The sequence below is a fragment of the Calypte anna genome, chromosome 4, assembly GCF_003957555.1.
Source record: "Calypte anna isolate BGI_N300 chromosome 4, bCalAnn1_v1.p, whole genome shotgun sequence".
Lineage (NCBI taxonomy): Eukaryota > Metazoa > Chordata > Aves > Apodiformes > Trochilidae > Calypte > Calypte anna.
This window is the reverse complement of record NC_044247.1, coordinates 1069248-1088441: the sequence shown is the minus strand read 5'-3', so window position 1 is coordinate 1088441 and position 19194 is coordinate 1069248. Positions and strand designations below refer to the sequence as shown.

At 53.6% G+C, this 19194-nt stretch overlaps 2 protein-coding genes across 3 annotated transcripts; both read right to left on the bottom strand.

Moving 5' to 3' along the window:
* Nucleotides 1-319: 319 nt before the first annotated feature.
* IGBP1 (immunoglobulin binding protein 1) lies at nucleotides 320-5642 on the bottom strand. 2 transcript variants are annotated; one of them, XM_030449181.1, is made up of 6 exons: nucleotides 5428-5642; nucleotides 4992-5297; nucleotides 3603-3798; nucleotides 2510-2595; nucleotides 1560-1672; nucleotides 320-851 (listed from the first exon to the last, which is right to left on the bottom strand). In XM_030449181.1, exons 1-6 carry the CDS (start codon nucleotides 5613-5615, stop codon nucleotides 703-705), a joined length of 1038 nt encoding a protein of 345 aa, XP_030305041.1. In that variant the 5' UTR covers nucleotides 5616-5642; the 3' UTR covers nucleotides 320-702. The 2 variants fall into 2 exon arrangements, with proteins under 2 accessions (XP_030305041.1, XP_030305042.1); XM_030449182.1 differs by having other exon boundaries at nucleotides 320-848.
* Nucleotides 5643-11242: 5600 nt separating this feature from the next.
* On the bottom strand, nucleotides 11243-15161 carry LOC103535163 (protein Wnt-11b). Its single transcript, XM_030449175.1, is given in 7 exon segments — nucleotides 11243-11417; nucleotides 12038-12334; nucleotides 13081-13118; nucleotides 13120-13269; nucleotides 13272-13357; nucleotides 14739-14971; nucleotides 15091-15161. Coding segments are annotated over 7 exon segments (1050 nt in total).
* Between the last annotated feature and the right edge of the window lie 4033 nt (nucleotides 15162-19194).

Genomic DNA, 19194 nt, shown 5'->3' with positions numbered 1-19194 from the left:
TACTATGTGTAGTTTCAGCCCTTCAAGACTTTGCCCTTGAAATACCTGATCTACTTAGAAGGAAAATCCCAAACACTTCAGGCTGCCCGCTCGGGATGAGCCTGTGGAAAGGTCACCAGGCTGGGTACAAACCTCTCCCTGTGCTGTGCTCCTGAACGCTGTGCTGCAGCCTGGGGTATTCCTCTGGAATAAATTCCTCTGGAATAAATTGTCCCTCTGGCACTGCCTGCTTCCCATCCCCTGCTCCCTGGAAACCAGCCTTACAGACTCCCTCTGGAAGAGCCTAGGATGAAGAACAAGGGACTTCCACAGCAGCAAGTAGACAGCACGAGAGATTTTATTTTGCGTAAAATATAGAGAAAAAAACCCCAAAATAAATACATCCACCCACAATACAAAGAGCAGTTTCATAATTAATGTACTTTTCTTTCAAGGACTTTCTCTGCCAGGGAGAGCAGAGGCAGTCAGACCCCTCAGAAAGAGCTCCACCAGCAGGAGCTCTGCGCTGTCACTGTACATGCCCAGTGGCCTCAGCCTGACATTTAATGTTACACCAAAGCAAACTGTCATGTTTTCTCCTCTGACTCCGGTGCCTGCCAGAGAAGAAACCACGGATGGATCCCTCCTCCTATGTACAGCGTGTTTATTCCTATATCTCCAGGACACAGGCAACTCTTGCAGGATTTCCAGACCCTGTTCCTGTCAGCCCGTGTTCTGCCGGTTGCCGTACCCCCTGGGGTGTGTATCTTTCCAGTCATCCCAGTTCCGAGCTTTTTGAAGAGTTTCCTCATCATCCTCCTCCTCTTTTTTCTCCTGCTGCTGCTTCTGCAACTCTTCATCAGTTATACCTGCTGCAGGCCAAGAACAGGAGGCAGTCAGACAGTGAAGATCACTTGTCAAGTTCTCAGAGAATCAGCTCTGCCAGGAGCTGGTCTGGACAGAAAGCTGGAACCACCAGAGAGCAGTCGAGCAACCCAGTTATTCCCTCAGCCCTACAAAGTCTGCTCTGCCAAGGGTGTTTGAAAATCAGAGTCATAGAATGTCAGGGACCTCTGGAGATCATCCAGTCCAACCCCTGCCACAGCAGGATCACCCAGGGCACGGAACACAGAACACATCCAGGGGGGTTGGAAAGGCTCCAGAGAAGGAGACTCCAGCACCTCTCTGGGCAGCCTCACACTCCAGAAGTTTCTCCTTGTGTTGAGGTGGAATTTCCTCTGTTCTAGCTGATACCCACTATTCCTTGTCCTATCACTGGGGATCACTGAAAAGGGAATGGCCCCTTCCTCTTGCCCCCCACCCCTCAGATATTTATAGACATTCATAAGATCCCTGCTCAGCTTTCTCTTCTCCAGGCTGAACAGCTCCAGGTCTCTCAGTCTCTCCTCATGAGAGATGTTCAAGTCCCCTGACCACCCTCACAGCTCTCCACTGGACTCTCTCCAGTAGATTTTCTCCAGTAGATCCCTGTCCCTGGTTTACACCCTAAACACACCCCCACTCCCCCTCCTCAGGCCTCCCACATTCTCTCTTCCAGGCTCTGCTTTCCCACTCAGTACCAGGTGCTCTCTGGGGCAGGCTCTGCCCAGGCATCACTCCTTGCCTCCTGCGCTGCTCGTACCAGTCATCCACGGTCACGGTGGGCAGGCTGGGATACCCTGCACCAAACACCCTACAGAGACAGATAGACAGTCAAAGCAAGCACTTTACATCACTACAGATGAGCAGAAAAGAGTAATTTTGATTAGAAAAGACCTTTAAGATCATCGAGTCCAACCATTAGCTCAGTTCTATGGACCAGTGGTAAACACAGACAACAGAACTCCTCTGCCTCCCACTGCTGTGAGGAGTTCTCAGGTGTGTCATCAAGTGGGGCCTGAGAACAAAGGGATTTCTGCAGCCTGGGCCACCAGTAGCCCAGCCATAACAGCATCTGAAGGGTTTATTTACCCTGCTCCTCTAGGGAGGTGAGGAGCCCAAAGACTTCAAATCACTTCCCCAGCCCAAAGGAGAACACTCTGTGCTAGTGCAGCTTGCCAAGGAGCTCCCTGGGGACTGGCTTAGGCATGGCTTGCCTGGACAGATACATGGAGAGCTGAGACCAAATAATCTCAGAAACATGACAAGAAATCTGGCTGCCACCCCAAATTGTGCTTTTGCTGCCATACTCCTTGCAAGAATCCCAAAGTGCCCCAAAAAGCATTAAGATGTGGATACCCCCAGCCTCACAGTCCAAACTGGTGTTTCTCTGGCAGGTATCACAACTCCCCAGCCCCTGGGATCACTTATTTGCTAACAGAAAAAAAAACAAAAAACAATCAGAGAAAGGGGAAGAACTGCATTAGATGTTCCCCAGTCCTCTGCCCAGATGCTCAGCACGTTCTACTTTGATGCCATGCACTGCCCAAAGGTAACAACTGGTTTCCTGCACTGGAAAAGTGTTTGGGGTCGACATGACACCAGAGCACTGCCCCTCACACTGTGTCTAAAGCATCAGAAAGGGGCATACTTAGCCTGAGCAGCATCCCTGGTAAGAATGAAAGGTTTCATTGGAGCTCTGACTTGCCGAGCTGTGCCGTGTGCTGGGGCTGGAGACTGGAGAAGCAAACAACAGTCACAAGGTCATCGTGCAGATGAGGGTCCCCTTCCCCTGCTTCCCACCCCAAACAAGGCATTAAAGGACTCGTAGAAGAGCAATGCCTCTGCTGGCAGAGCAGCACCCCAAGATGGACAATTCAGGCATTAATCCAGATTAAATTATGAACTCCATCTGTGAGCTTCGACAAATCACTTCTCTTTGTGCCTTTGTTACACCCACCCTGATCAAAGCAGAGAGCTGACAGAGCTAAACCAGATCAGCTCAGATCAAAGCATGAAATATGGCTTATTTCTCCCAGGGATCAACCCAGTACATTCTGAAGCAAGTAGAGCTCATCAATCCTGAGGAGTTTACCCCGGGCACTACAGAAGAGCAGGGTTTCTGCAACACCAATAATGAAGTGCACAAACCAGCCCTGCCAACAGCGTTGGGCCAGGCCTTGTGTCACCATGTTACCATTTTTTATTTTTAGACAGACACTTCCCCAGAGTAACACAAAGCCCAGAAGCACCATCCTGCACAGGAACTGCAGGTCTGGGAGAAGCTTTCAGCATCCAGAATGGTAATTTCTTTCTGTAACATCTGGACACTTTGCAGACAAGAAGCAAAGGCTTGGAGGAAATTACAAGGGTTTGGTTTTCATTTATAAATGTCCTTAGCTCTTCAGAGGGTCTGCAAAACCCAGAGAAGTGGAGAAAAGCCACTGCACACAGACTGGCTCAGCTCTGAGACTCGATGCTGTTCACAAGCCATGACTGTCTAGAACAAGTGACAGCACCAGAGAGTGACCAATCCAAAAACCAGGCCACTGCCTTTCCAGAATTAAACCAAACCCCACCTGCTTGTGCTGTGACTGAGCTGAATTTCCATGGAGAATCCACAAAATAAAGCTTATGAAACTGCTGTGGAATTCCTCTGAGGTTCATTTACCTGTGGCACTGTTTATCATCAGCTCTAATTACCCCCAGCCCACAAGCCCCCCCGTGCAAGAGCACTCTCATACCTGTTTGGCTGCACCTCTGCTCCTCAGGATGATAATTTCTTGGTCAATACTCTCAATCTCCTCAAGGCTGGTGTTGATCCACCTCTGGATTTGCAGGATGTGAAATTCCCTTATCTGATCCTCATCTGCCTGCCCACTCTCCACACAGCTTCTCATGGAGGCCAACCTGTTCTCCAGTTCCTTCTTCTGCTTGTACCTTTCTCAAAGAGACCAAAATGCCACTGTTTCAGTAACCTTTCCCTAACACAGCCCAGACACAGTGCTTTATAAAATGCTGAATTTCCTATTTCTTGAAATATAATCAAACTTAAGACACCCACCCCCTGTCCCAACCCTCTTGGAAAAGAAAAGTTCCAATCTGTTAAATGCAGCTCTGAGAACAGTTTAAATTTAGAGGCGCCTCTCTCAATTATTTTTCCTTCTCCTAAAAGCCAAGTAATCCTTGAAAATTAAGCCTCCCAGGTAAAATTAGGCAACCCTGGCAACATTAATCTCCTGGAAAACAAACAGGACTTCAACTCATGGGCTCCTTCACTCAGAAAACCAACACAATAGCTATTTTGAGCTGCTTCTGTACAAGACAGCGATATCAAGAGAGGCCACTTTTAAGGTGGATTAAAACAGCTTTTCATTTTCTGCCTCAGTGCCAGCTGAAGAAGGAACAGGAAGAACCAGGAAAGAGAAGAAGGGCCAAGGCAGAGAAGGGCCAAGGCAGAGAAGGACCAAGGCAGAGAAGGACCCAGGGACAAGGAGCATACAAGAGTTGTTGTTTTACAAACCCAACCACAGTTTGTGCAGCCCATGCATCTTTCTGACACCAAATGCTCATTGCAATGTCTCTCCCTGATCAAGTATGAACCTGCTTGTGCCAGGACTCCTGTCTTCAGGCAGGAGTGGGTCTGACAAGCAGCCTGTCCTGACCCAAAGGCTCTGATGTGTTCTACTATCCCAAACCCAGCTCAGCCAGGTTGACTCCCTTGGAATATAAAAGACATTTTTGGATTCACACACTCTTCAGCTCACTTTGGGCCTATCAGAGCTCCCACGATAAGCACCAACTAAAGGATGGCACAAAGAGGCACCAAACCACCTCGTTTTTAAAGAGCACGTTGGTGGGACACTTCCAGCAGGGGTGGCTTTATGCTGTCAGTGGTGATTACAGAACCCATCCCCAGAGACTCTGTGCAGCACTCGCACTCCTCTCTCCAACCTCTGCACAACCCAACTCCATGAAACAATCCCGTGTTCCCCTGAAGAGGAAAATGGTTATTCCAGCACCAGGAGAAGCAGTCCCTGGCAGTCTGCACAACCCGAGCCTCTCCCTTGGGCTCTCTCCTTCCTCCACAACCGATTCCCAAAGGTTTCCCACAGCACAAAGCTCGCTCCTACCTCTGGATCTTGGCTTGCCGGTTGGAGGCCATGGCCACCAGGCTGGCCTGGGCGGCTGCGGGGCCGCTGGGGCCGGGGCTGCCGGCTCCTTCCTCAGCCGGGGGGCTGCCGGGGGGCAGGGAGAAGCTGCCCAGCCCGTAGCTGCTGCAGAGCTGGAGGAAACGCCAGAAATGGCTCCGAGCGCTCTCCAGGTGTTGCAGCCTTTTGCTGAGGTCAACTTGTTTCAGCGTCAGGGCCCCCAGCAGGGCGGGCACCAGCAGGTACTTCAGGTCGGCTGAGGCGATCTCCTCCACGTCTTCGTTCTCGCTGCGAAAAAAAAATAAAAAGAAAATCAGAAAATCCCTCCGGATAACCCCAGTCCGTTCCGAGGTGGCTGGGGATGGGGTTGTGTTCCCCAGCGGAACCTCCCTGCCTCTCCCAGGTCCCCGTTCCTCACCTGAAGAGCTCCAGCTGGGCCACCATGGCGGCCGCTCGCTGCAGCGCCTCCAGCCCCTGCCGCACCTTCTCCTGCACGCCCGGAGCCCCCGAGGAAGGTTCCTCGCCGTTTTCCACCTCCTCCCACAGCCGCCGTCCCGCTGCCAGCAGCTCCGAGAGCCGCGGCCCGGAACCGGCGCCCTCCGCCATGCTGAAGGAGCGGCCTCAGAGCAGTTCCGGGGCGCAGGGCAGGCACAGGACGCACACACACCCCCAGGGCTCCCCCTTCACCTCCCCGCCGCCATCTTGGTGAGGGCACCCGCCCCGCCGCCGCCATCTTGGTGAGGGCGGAGGGCAATGGCGTTCTATGCAGCCCCTTCTCCCCCAGCCTCCATCTCAGTTAAAACCGCAGCAAAACGGTCACATCATCGGTCACACACATAAAAGCGGTCACAACATCGGTCACACACATAAAAGCGGTCACAACATCGGTCACACACATAAAAGCCGTCACATCATCGCCCCTGCAGTCACCCAGAGTCAGCATGCAAGGGACCAGGGAGGTTGGAGTCAGGGGGTGGTTGGAGTCAGGGGGTGTCGGGCTCTGCTCCCAAGGAAGAAGTGATAGGACATGAGGAACTTTTGGCCTCAAGTTGTGCCAGGGGAGGTTTAGGTTGGAACCTTGGGGACGATTTCTCTCTGGAAGGTGGAGTCCCCATCCCTGGAGGGGTTTCTGCCCATGGAGATGTGGTGCTGAGGGACATGGGGTGCTGGTGGCCTTGGCACTGCTGGGGTCACACTTGGACTCCATGGTTTTAAAGATCTGTTCCAACCCAAACAATTCATGGTTTCTATTCTAGGATTATCCCAGCTCACCAGGCAAGCTAGACTGAGGGAGCAGGAAATCTGCGTAAGGCACTCATTCCTTTGAGATGGAGAAGGCTTTGCCTCCCAGAGCCAAATGGATTAGCTGGTTGGAAGCTCCTGAATCTCCTTGCTAGAAGTTAATCAGCCCTGGTTTTAATCTGCTGTCTCAGCTGGTCAAGAATAGGTTTAATTTACACCATGGGAGCATGAAATCAGCAAGGGTTAGTGACCAGGATCACCCCCAGCACATACCCACATGTGGTGTCCTCCTCCTGACAGGCTTTTGGGTTTTTGGGCTGCCCCTTCTGATTACAGAGCTAATGTTCTCTACACAAGTTAAAAATAAATGGTTCTTGGGAAGGAATAATTACCCAGCAAGCCCCTTTTCAGACCACAATGAGCCTCAAGCTGGAGACTACAGGCACAGGAGCTGTGATTTGTCCCCACTACCTGTGAAAAGGAGGAGTTCCCAGGGCTTTGAGGAGCTGGGGATGGGTCTGTCCCACTCCCCCAGTCCTGCCACAAGTCTCCTTTCTCTGCACTGTCAGCATCAACTCAGCATCTAGGGATCAACCTCAGTTTCCAGACAGTTCTTACCTTTCCACCTCTGGGCGTGAAACAAAGGTGCTTTCCATCATACAGACAGGTAAACAAATGGCCATGGTGTGGTGTATTTAACACACAGGTGTGGAACATCTGGCTCTGCACAAGACCTGTCTGGTGCTTCCCAGGAGCTCCAGCACTTTACACATACGTTCAGTCATCCTGGAAGGTGTGAGATCTTTTGTCCTACCAGGGTGCCCAGCCTGCTCCTCCTGGTGTCTGGGTCTTTTCCACCCTGACAGAGCAACTTGCTGAAATACAGGATTCAGAGCTGGAAGGGTTGCCAGTCTAACCCAGCTCAGGAGAAGGGATGGAGATCTGTGCCCCCTCTGAACCCCACACAGAAATTGTCCTTCAAGCTGTGTCCCAGGGCCCTCAGCCTGCAGCCTGTTCCCATTCTGGTCTCATGGCTGTTACTCATCTCTGTTGCCTTGTCCCTGCCCCTCAGAAGATCCCCGTAAGGACAATCCCCAGTTATTATTTGTCACCCTTAGGACTTCACGATGTTGCTGAACACCACAGAAATAAAGGAGAACAGATATGCAAGGGTTTTTCCTCAAAAACAAGTGTTTACTCATGCCTGTGTCTCGTGGTGTGGAAATGAAGGCAGCAGCCATCCCAAAGGTCAAAGAAACACCCCCAAATATTTACAGCAGTAGTAATGTTGATCAAGAGCTGAACCCAAGGGCAGCAGCCCCATCCCACACCTCCTCCTTGCTCTGGCTCAGCTTTCTCTGGGAAGGGCACAAGCCCAAAGCAGGTGGAGGTTCTGCCCCTCTCTGAGCTGCAGTCCTGGGCTGTCGGGGAGAAAAAGCCCAGCATGTTCTGGAACACAGAGTCATTCTTCTACCAAAATGCTCACTTGATTACCAACAGGTCCTGGAAGAAGTTGTGCAGCATCCCTCAATGAATAAAGAAACAAATGGAAAAGGAATTTTCGAAACCCACAGTGCTTTAGCAACTAAATCAAAGGAGCCCATGAAAATGACTCCTTTCTCCAGACTTCATTGTCTGCACAAGCATAACCAGCAGGGACCTATCACACTCATAGCAGCCTTACTCCATTCAAACCCAGATTAAAAGTCAAGCAGTAACCCAGAACAGCTTTTTTTTTTTTTTTTTTTTTTTTTTTTTGAACAACCCCTTTGCCTGGTTCTCACCCATTTCAGGTGGAGAGATGACTTTTCTTCTATAAAAGCAAGAGAGCCCTTCTCAGAGCTACCTTCTACCTGCCAGCTGCCAGCATCAGGAAGGGAAAGACTTCAGCTCTGGCCATGGAGAATCCAGCTCCAGGGAGCCTCATTTCCAGAGAGACAGATAAACAAAAAAAGCCCCAATCCATCGGGAGGAATGGCTAATGACAGGAAAGTCAGAGGTAGAGCAGTGAGCCCTGCCACAGCCTGCAGAGCACCAGCTGGGAGAGGGGCAGGAGAATCCTGCCGGGAATGGGCTGCGAAGCCCCAGTGGTTACAGGGATGCTCCGGGACCGTCCTTGCCCAGGTTTATCCATGTCCTGAGGGGATGCCTGGGCTTCGAGATGGGTAGGGTGGAAGCCAAGGTATAGAGGGTTCAAGAAAAGCCCTCTGGCACTGATACTGCTCTGGAAACCACCACAGGGTGATGCCAGGGTCCACATTTTAAACGTTTTGGGGTTTTTTTTGTGGGGATTTTTGGGGTTTTTTCCCCATCTTTTCACTTGCCCGGGCTGGGTGAAGGGGCTCCATGTTCCCCTGGCACCTTCCTGTTGGCTTTTCTACCCAGGCAGGGTTAAAGAGAGAGGATGGATCCAGTGAGATTGGGTCCTCCCAGCCCCAGAGGACAAGTGCAGGGTTGAATTCCCTCTGGATCCATCGCCTGATGCTGACTGCCCGGCTCTGGCTCTGGGTCCCCGGGAGCCTCTTCCAGCCCAGCAGATCTCACAAGCCCGGTAAAGCCAGGAAGGAGAGGAGGAGAAAACTCTGCATATTCAGCCCTTGACCCTGCCTTTTCCCAGGCAGAAATTCAAATGGGACCTCTCTAGGAGGGGATCACAACTCCCCGGGGCATCCCTAGCTATTGTGGCTCCTCTGCTCTACCCCAGGCGATGTGTGTTTGTAGTTACCAAATGCAAATCACATTTCCCACCCTCCCGGCTGAATCTCTCACTCCACAAGATCTTTCCCCTCTGGTGTGTGTTGTTTTTTTTTTTTTTCTCTCACCATCTCGTTTTGCAATGCCCTGCAGAGCCCTCAGCCCTCCCGGTTTCACCTCCCTCTGATCTGGCCCTGCCACAGCCAGGTGGCTCTAAGGAAGCTCGTTAAGCGATCCTCCTAATTAAGTATCCGCATCACCTCGCCCCTTAGCCTGGCTCTGGAGACAGAAACTATTTTGGAACCTGAAAAGAAAACCACCCCACAACCCTCCCATCCCGAGGCATGCCTGTGAGTAGCCCCTGAGTGCGCTTTCAGAGAGAGCTTTTTGTCCCTCAGCAGCTGGGGAGGAAGCTTTGCAGCTCTGGCTCTCCCATCTCTCTGGGAAGGTTGGATGTCAGCAGGCAGACCTAGTCAGTGGCACATTACCAGCTGGTGATGGTGATTAACTCACCCGGTAACTGCCAGCACCCCCCTGACCAGTCCAACTTCCACCACCTTTGATTCCTGGCTCTTACTCCCCATTAATCCCGAAACCTGGAGCACATTAAGTGGAGGGGGTGGCAAACAAGGAAAAAAAACCTCATTAGTCCGTTCCGTGATCCAGCAGAGGCTGTTAAAAATAATAATAATAAAATAAAAAAAAAAGCAATTGAATGGCTATGGCAATGAGTAATCGTCCAGCTGGACTCAGGGCTGTGGCCAACTCCATCCAGAGCAAACCACAAGGAAATGGAGGAGCTGGCAGAGCCCCCAGGTCGGGGTGTGAGCAGGGCAGAAATCCCCCAGGATCTGCACCACGTTTCCCTGTGCTCCTTGGGCTGGGGCTTCTCCTGGGCACCTGCCTGTTCACACTCATCCTTTCTGTCCCGGGGCTGCAGGAACCTCTTGGCACATCAAGAGCTCAGCCAAATTCTGTGTTTGGGACACGGGGGCCATCAGAACCTCCACCTCCAGCTCTCCACGCTTGCCTGGTCCAGCCCCCACTCACCAGGATCAGGAAATAATCCTGGACTGCCTCAGTTTGCAGCAACTGACTCCCGGGAAGGGGGATTCCCGGAGAAGCCAGAAGGAGCAGGTGATAGTGACCTCCCAGCAGGTTTGCCTTCCCTGCACAGCAGCTGAGGCTGGCAGATAGCTGTAATTAAAGCCAAGCCTGGGCAGAAAGTGTTAAAACAGGTCAGGGAACCAAACCACCCCCTGATTTGTCCAAACACAGGGCTTGAGGCTGTCCTTGCAGCCTGGCTTTCCCTGCCGCCAGCAGAGAGGAGATGGAGGGAGGAGGCTGTCCTAGGAAATGTGCCATGAGGATGTGCATGTAATACATTTATTTAAGAAACCAGAATCCCACTTACATGAAGTACAGAGGCTAAAGGTTCATTCCTAGCTCCCCAGGGCCCTGCAGTCGTGTCCTCTCTCCAGGCCAGAGTGCCAGCACATCTGGTATTAAAGGGGTGGGAGGAGGGGGCTGAAGAATTTAGTGGTGCAAAAAAAAAGGGGGCAGGAAGGAGACCCCATCAGTATGCCACGTGTTGGGTGGGCTTCCACCTGCAACAGAAACCCAGAGGGCAGGAGCTGCAGTGCTGCCATGGCTGCCTCCTTAATAGAAGGCTGGAAGGGGGGGTTTGTCCTGCTGCAGCCTCTGGCACAGCTCCTGTCCCTGGATCTGTCTGCTCTCATCACTCAGAGAGGAAGGATCATTACTGGGAGAACAGCATCAATCTCCCTGTGGACTGATGAGTTCTGTCTCCTAGAGCAATAACTGGTTCTGCCTGTGTCCAAGCCTGGTCTTCGCTTCAGAACCTGCAAAGGGCACTGGACCAGTGTTTGCCCCAGAGGAGGAACATTCCGTGGTGCTGGGTGAGCTGACAGCAGGAACCTGTCCCCAGAGGAGCTGCCCATGACCCCCTCACCTGGAGCAACTTCCTTCCCCTCAGCAACTCTCTCCCCCTTCCCATCCATCACTCCTGGCTTTCAGGCCACCGTCAAAAACCTTCTGCAAAGAGACAATGGCAGCTCAGGGTCCCCATTCACCCCTGGAGAAAAGGGCCTGTGCCTGTGGAGTGATAAATGGTTCTTCCCCAGTTGGAGAGGGGGAGCTGGGAGCTCCTCACCCGCTGCAGGAGGGCAGCTCTCTGTCTTGGGCTGGAGAGATGGATCTGAGGTGGCCCCCCGAGTCTCAGGCTTCCCCTCACCTCTCAGTTTGAGCTCTGCCATGGCAGTGCCAGGGTCCTGCCCTTATTTACAGACGTGTCTCTCCACCTTCCGAGCACACCTCTTGCACACCACGTAGCAGCACCAGTGGTACTTGCAGTGACACCTCTCCTCCACCTCCTCCGTGTAGGTGTTGTAGCCCCGGCCGCAGCACATCAGGTTGCAGCTGTCACTGCCCAGAGAGCTCTTGTTGCACTGCCTGTCAGGAGGGGGACACAGAAGCAGGAGCTGCAGGAGCCCTCCCTGGGATGCCAACCACCCCCTCCCATCACCAGGTGCAGGGCTCTGCTTGCAAACTGGGGGTGGAATCCAACTGATGCCACTGGGATGGTGTTTGAGCAGCTGTGGCACACTCCATGTCACCTCGGGGGCAGGAAATTCCCGGGGTGGCTGAACAGGATCAGGAACTTCTGCTGCTGCTGAATCTAACAGGCATTGCAAGTCACAGCCCCGGCTCAGCCTTCGAAGGAGGCTTCCCCATCCCTCTAAAAACTCCCCACCGTGCTGCAGTCGCTCCAGAAAGGAGGAATCTGGGAAGCACTGCAGGCTCCAAGGAATGCTGAACCCTTCTGGTCTCTGGCAGCACCCAAGAGCTTGCAGGGAGAGGTGATATTTTCCTTTCTGATGGACCCTGCCCCATAGAGTGGGGCTGACAGCCTCCCAGGGAGGGCCCCCCTTGCCTTTACCCCTCCACAGCTCTGTGAAAATCCCATCTGCCTTCCTGCCCTCCTTGGGAGTCAGGGATGCAAAGATCCCACGGCAGTGCCTGTCACTCAGGAGGTGGGAAGCTGCTGGGGTGTATTTGCAGCAGTTTCTCACCTGTCCTGTGTCCCCAGAGAGCCCAGGTGGGGATTTGGTGTGCAGTAGTCAGGGGAGTTGATGAGATAAACCAGGTCTGTCTGTTTCACTGGCCTGACCTCCACTTCTTTGGGAATCAGCTGCTTCCTGGGCCCCAGGACCCGGTGGGTCACCTTGATGGCTGCCAGGTACTTGGACTTGAGGTCAGAGGCAATGTCCTCCAGGTTTGCCAGCCCCTTCCAGCAGGTCTTCACTGAGCAGGAGCCTGAAACACCGTGGCATTTACACCTGGTATCCAGGGAGTCACTCAGCACCTGCAGAGGACAGGAATTCAGCTGAATTTGCTTCCTCCTGGTTCCCACCCTGCACACCGATTCCCCAGAGCACCCAGGGGAAGCTTCAGGAGGTGCAAGAGCTCTGCTGCCACCTCTGAATGATTATAATGGGGCAACCAAGGGCTCAGTTCCCCCTGAGTTAAAAACCCAACCCCTGGGGACCCGGTGGCTATCTTGGGGAAGAGAAGAGAAGAGAAGAGAAGAGAAGAGAAGAGAAGAGAAGAGAAGAGAAGAGAAGAGAAGAGAAGAGAAGAGAAGAGAAGAGAAGAGAAGAGAAGAGAAGAGAAGAGAAGAGAAGAGAAGAGAAGAGAAGAGAAGAGAAGAGAAGAGAAACCCTGGAAGCTGGGACAGGGCAGGATGGGCCTCGGCTCCCAGGAGAGGGAAGTACTGGAAGTACTGGTGTGAGCCCTGGTGCTGGTCATGGGGGGGATGCTCAGGGAGGGACAGCAGTGGGGGATGTCTGCAAACACCTGACTCCATTTTAACCATTTCTGGCTCCATTTTAACCACTTCTGACTCAATTTTAACCATTTTCTAGCTCCATTTGAACCACTTCTAACTCAATTTTAACCACTCCTGCCTCCATTTTAACCATTTCGTTGCCTCCTAACTTTAAGGACAGCATCCCAACAACCTGACCTGGAGTCTATCACCCCACACGAGGGCACCTCTAACCCCCACCCCCCTTGGTGTTCTGCCGAACCCCGATGGGTCCCGGACCCACCTGCCTCCCCCGCAGCACTGTTATGCAAATTCATGGCCTTGAGACGCTTGTGTCCCCAGCCTGAGGGATTTTAAGGGGCTGTCAGCAAAAGCAGCGCCCAGCTGGAGGCCGTAGCGCAGGTTGTCCCCGCAGCCACCCCATCTGAAATCCGGCCCGGGGACCTCCGAGGGGACGGGGCCGCAGGAGCAAGAGGGGGAATCTGTCCCGAGGTGCAGGCTTGGGCGATGGAGTGGGTGAGGGCAGCGGCAGCCAGGGCGTAGACAAAGGCAGATTCCCGAGTTCCTGGGGAGAAGAGGGGGAGATTTCCTTCCTTCCTTCCTTCCTTCCTTCCTTCCTTCCTTCCTTCCTTCCTTCCTTCCTTCCTTCCTTCCTTCCTTCCTTCCTTCCTTCCTTCCTTCCTTCCTTCCTTCCTTCCTTCCTTCTTCCTTCCTTCCTTTCCTTCCTTCCTTCCTTCCTTCCTTCTCCTTCCTTCCTATCCTTTCCTCCCTCCCCCTCCCTCCCTCCTCCTCCCTCCCTTCCTCCCTTCCTCCCTTCCTCCTCCTTCCTTCCTTCCTTCCTTCCTTCCTTCCTTCCCTTCCTTCCTTCCTTCCTTCCCTTCTTCCTTCCTTCTTCCTTCCTTCCTTCCTTCCTTCTTCCTTCCTTCCTTCCTTCCTTCCTCCTTCCTTCCTTCCTTCCTTCCTTCCTTCCTTCCTTCCTTCCTTCCTTCTTCCTCTCCTTCCTTCCTTCCTTCCTTCCTTCCTTCCTCCTCCCTCCCTCCCCTCCTCCCTCCCTCCTCCCTCCCTTCCCTCCCTTCCTTCCTTCTTCCTTCCTTCCTTCCTTCCTTCCTTCCTTCCTTCCTTCCTTCCTTCCTCCTTCCTTCCTTCCTTCCTTCCTTCCTTCCCTTCCTTCCTTCTTCCTTCCTTCCTTCCTTCCTTCCTTCCTTCCTTCCTCCTTCCTTCCTTCCTTCCTTCCTTCCTTCCTTCCTTCCTTCCTTCCTTCCTTCTTCCTTCCCTTCCTTCCTTCTCCTTCCTCCCTCCCTCCCTCCCTCCTTCCTTCCTTCCTTCCTCCCTTCCTTCCCTCCCTTCCTTCCTTCCTCCCTCCCTTCCTCCCTCCCCTCCCTCCCTTCCTCCCTCACTCCCCAGCCAAACCTCTCAAAGGTCTCACAATGATAATGAGGGTGTTGGGTTTTATTGTTGGGTTTTTTTCCGGGGTTTTCCCATTTTTTTGGGGTTCCATCCCCCTCTTTTTTTTCTTTTCTTCCCCCCCCCTTTTTTTTTTTTTTTGTTTTGTTTTTGTTTTCACTTTGTTTTTTTCTTTTCCTTCCAACAGGGTAAACCCCAACCTGCTCTGTATTTTAACCTGTGCCCCCCATTGCACTGTGCTGTCAGGGATCAGCCTCTCCCCCACCTCTCCCCCCTCCCTTTTATTTATTTTTTTTTAATTCTTTTCTCTTTTTTTCACCTCTGGCAGCTGTATTTGTTTGCAATGGAAGTTACTGCCCGTCATCTCCAGCAGCTCTAAGTGGCACAGCATTAAGAGCAGTGTAATAGCAGCAAGTTTCCCCCAAACACGTATTTAAGGCAAAATCAGGTCCCAGCAGCTGAGCAGCAGCACAGCACGCTGCAGGTTGTGCCTGCCTGGGAAGCAGGAGGAGCAGGGGAAGAGCAGGCAGAGCATCCTTTACCTTTCAGCAGGTCAGGACCGAAGCTGGGGGCTCTCTGGATGGAGGAGCAGTTCCACCTCATGTCTCCAAAAGTTTTCTGGCAGAGGCTCTTGGTTCGTCGGGCGGCCCGGACGATGCTGCCCATCACCTCCAGGTTCCTCCGGCACATCTGGAACTGGTCCGGGGCCACCAGCCCGGCCAGCAGCCGGCAGTGGTGGCTTTGGTTCCAGGCCACCCCGCTCTCCGTCAGCCCCCTGCGGGGGACAGGGTGGGAGTCAGAAGGGGGGTGGGGAACCCCCGGTACCCCTTCCAGGGACCCAGCGGAGAGGGGGAGCCCCCAAAAGGGGGTATTGGGGGGTAGGGGGGTACTCACAACCACTGGATGGCCGCGGAGAGCCCCAGGTGGCAGAGCAGAGCGGCGGTGGTGGCGGTGGGGTGGCCCATGTCCCGAGATGGGGACAGGGATGGGGACAGGGATGGGATCGGTGCCAGGGATGGGGCCGCTCCCTTTTATAGCCGCGGTCCTGCCCCCCCGGGGAGGAGAACAAAGGAGGTTTCGGTGCCATTCACAGCGGGTTAGGGCCGTAGGAGGGGAGTGGGGAGGAGAGGGGGGGGTGTCACAGCTTTAACGGGCTGCAACCAACCCCAAAACAGCACCTGGGGAGGGATGAAAGGGCGAAGCACAACAGGACCTGCCCGATGGGAGCTGGGGGGGCTGGCTCTGGAGTGGGGAGATTTGGGTCTGGAGATGGGGGGTTTGGGTCTGGAGATGGGGAATGGGGGGAATTTGGGTCTAGAGTTGGGAGCAGGGAGGGGTTGGGTCTGGAGATGGGAGCTAAGGGAGTTGGGGTCTGGATATAGGAAGTTTGGGAAGCTTTGGGTTTAACAGTGGGGAGCTGAGGGGCTTTGGGTGTGGTGGTGGGAGCTGGGGGTTTCAGGTCTGGAGAAAGGGATCTGGGGGGCTTTGGGTCTGGCAATAGGGATCTGGGGGGCTTTGGGTCACGTCCTCACACTAAGCATTCAGCTCATACCTCTTCATGCACCTTCTGCACAAGGCGTAGAGATGCTGCACACAGCCCTGGAGCTGGGGTGTTCTCCTTTGGCACCTTCAGGAGAGCCCCTGGATTCCAAAGCAAAGACATGGAGCTGCTCAACCACATCCTTGTCACTGCCTGGCAGAGAAAGAGAACATTAGTAAAGGATAAGAAGGGGCTGGCACAGGCTGACAGTAATTTCTGGCTTTTTTTTCTTGTTTTCTATGCAAGAAACTTTAAAAAAAACCCACATTTTTGATCCATAAAGAGGGAAAATCTCAGCTGTCTGCCTCCTGTGTCCCTGGAGCTCCAGAAGGCCAGCAGGATGCTGCAATACCCAGGGCTCCAGATGGCTCTGTGTCCATCAGGGCTGGGGACACTGCTCTCACCAGCCTGGAGAGGACCCAGCCAAAGGGCTGAAACTGGCTGAGCATGGGGAAACCCTGTCCCTGGACACTCATTGCACAGCTCCAGCCCCTTCCTGATGGACAGCCAGGAATGGGGAGAGCAGGAAGGGGCACATGGAAGAGCTCAGCATGCAGCCCAGCAGCAGGGTTTGCAGTGCCTGGGTTCAGGGTTCAGGCCAGCTCTGCTCACCAGCCCTCAAACTGAACGTGTGGTCAGAGCAGGATCTGACCCAGCCTGGGGCTGTCTTGAGCTGCTCAGCACCTCAGACCCCAGCCCATCACAGGCATTGGGCTTTCTGGTGCCTCCAGCACCCCAAAGTGCCCGGGGGCAGGAGCTAAAGGACTTTGCCTTGGCTCTGGGCTTTCTGGATCAGGACTAATGCTTTGGTGTGTCCTGCTAATCCCAGGCTCCTGACAACAGCAGAACCAGCTTCCCTGGAGCAGTTTGCCTCCCTGGAGCAAGAACATGAGCTTAAAGTCCACTGACTGTGTGACAGAGGGCCCAGAAGGGAGCTTGCCCTTTGTGGGTACCACTGCACGAGGCTGGTGGCAGGGACCAGTTTACAGCTGGCAGAAGTGATGGAGCCAGGGAAACAGAGCCTGGCTGGCCAGGAGCTGCTCTGGGGTGACATTCCCTCTGCTCACACCTGCTTGTCACAAGGTGCTGTGTTTCCTTGTGGTTTAGTTTGGTTTTTTTCCTCCTGCATCTTTCCCTGCCATACATAGGAAACCCAAAGTGCAGCCTTGCTGCTGAGGAGACCTTGAGGAACCAGGTGGGCTGATGCTTCCCAGGTGACATTTGAGGGACAAGTCCAGCTGACACCAGCTTCTTTTGGAAACAGCTCCAGGTTGAAGACCTCCACTTTGGGCTTTCATTTTCTCCCCCCCTCTAAAACTTCCCTTTTCACTGGAAGGTGCTTTCCCTTTCCAGGACATGCCCGGGTGGTTGGTTAGCACCAACCCCCATCCCTGTGACCTCCCTTTGGCATCCCATCACGTGCACCAACCCCAGGACAAGCAGCTTGAATTGTTGACCTTCCCAAACCACTCCCTTGGGATGAAAAGGCCAAGGTGCATTGTGCTGGAGCAATGGCCCATGAGGAAGGGTCCTGCCAGCAAAGTCCTGAGGTCGCTCCCAAGTCCCAGAGAGAGTCACAAGGGGCTTAATTAAAGGGCAGAGAGAAAAGAGATGCTGCATTCAGTGGCCCTGCAATCAGCTGGCTCCCCTCCCCTTCACCTCCCTCTCCCTGCTGCCTGCGCTCTGACACCAAAGGGCTCTGAACTTCCAGCAAGCTCCTGTCAGCTGTGGGATGAGCTTTTCAGCCCAGAGAAGGAAAGATTCAGGATAAAAGCAAATTTGCCAAGCTGCTCATCAGGGCACACAGCTTGGCTGTCTCTGCAGAGGGCACCTGGAGGTCAGCAAGCAGCAGCCATGGATTCCTGCCCTGCTCTGGACATCTCTCTGGTTGCATTGCCACGGGCTGGATGTGGGACTGTCCCATCACTGTTGGGCTGGGAATCACTGGTTTAGGGCAAGAGGAGATTTTCTCACTGCAGCTGGGACTTAGAAAATTGTCCCTGCTTGATTCAGGGTGGGAGATGCTTTCCTGGCTCTGGAAAGCAGAGCTGGAGAGGGCAAGGGATAACCCAAGCCTGTAGTCCCTAAACACCAAACCTCATGTTCTGGTGTTTGTCTCCAAAATAAAGACTAAGCTGATCAAGATAACAAGTCTGCCTGGTTTTACAGGCTAAGAGAGCAATGAGGACACTCTCTCCTGTAGCACATGCTGCTCCCAACCTCTGCACACCAAGCATCAGGTACAGGAGAGTCCTCCAGTACCTGCCCAGGGCCTTCCCCAGGGTCTTCAGCCCAACTCAGCTGTTCCCTCATCATCCCAGTCTCCTCCAGCATCCCTCTTACCTCAGGAACCTGCTTTTTGTTTGGCTCCCGTGGTACCTGGGGCCTGGTACTGCTGTCCCATGGAAGATCCAACCCTCTGGCTCCAGTCCCAGGTGGCACAAGGCAGAGCTGCTCCACCAGGCTGCTCCCACACCTCTGCCTGGGGAAATCCCAAAATGGGGGCCAGAGACTGTGGCTCTGCACCTGCCTGGGGATCCAGGCTGTGAAATGGGAGCATCTTGGGGACACTGGGAGCAGGGCTGGCTGTGCCCATCCCAGAGCAGGCTCTGCAGCACACTGAGCTGGGGGGATCCAGCTGCAGAACATCTGTCAGCATCTGCACCCCCCAGCCCAGCAGGGATGCTGCAGGAGGCAGGAGAGGGGTTGGAAAGCAGGGGAGACCCTTGGGGGCTGCATTTCCCCATCTGCCCCGTGACAAAGTCCCCTCTGGGGGAAGGTCTGCAGGCTGGAGGGCTGGTGGCAGTTCCAGGCTCCACCAGAGAGGAAGAAAGTGCCACAAATAACAGCCCTGACCTCAGTGAGGAGGCTGGAAATAGCTGCTGGGGAGTTCTGTTGAGTCAGAGAGCAGGGGCTGTGGCAGGGACAGATAATGGCAGCAGTGGTGACACAGCCCTACAGAGGGGGGGACGTGAGGGCTGATGTCCCAGAGGTGACACGTGAGGACAAACCACAGCCACCAGCTCCTTCTGCCACCCCAAAGCTGCAGAGCAGAGGCCAGGTTAGGCAGGAGCAGGAAAATCCCCCCTGGGCATGGGGTGAGGACAGGGGCTGAGCAGCACACACTGCACAGGAGCAGGAAGAAAACCCCAAAGAGATGATACCTGCAGCATCCTGAGGTCAGGCAGCCAGGGAGCAGCACAGGCTGCAGCTCGGGAAGCAGAGGAAGCTCTGGCTCTTCTCTCCATGGAGAACAAACCAAACCAAACCAAACCAAACCAAAAAAACAAAAAAAAACAACAAACAAACAACCAACAACAAAAAAAAAAAAAAAAAAAAAAAAAAAAAAACAAAAACAAACAAACAAACAAAAAAACCACAAAAAAAAGGGGAAAAAGAAATCCAAGAAAGAAGTCCTCGAAGTCAAGCCAGTAGCAGGCAAGGTAGTTTCCACACGA

Bases quoted from the DNA above. Each gene is read 5' to 3' on its own strand.
- IGBP1 (XM_030449181.1), bottom strand. From the start codon at position 5,615: ATGGCGGAGGGCGCCGGTTCCGGGCCGCGGCTCTCGGAGCTGCTGGCA. The intron at 3,799-4,991 runs GTAGGAGCGAGC...TCTTTGAGAAAG, and splicing joins CGGCAAGCCAAGATCCAGAG to GTACAAGCAGAAGAAGGAAC. The intron at 1,673-2,509 runs GTATGCCCCTTT...CTGTCTCTGTAG, and splicing joins AGGGATGCTGCTCAGGCTAA to GGTGTTTGGTGCAGGGTATC.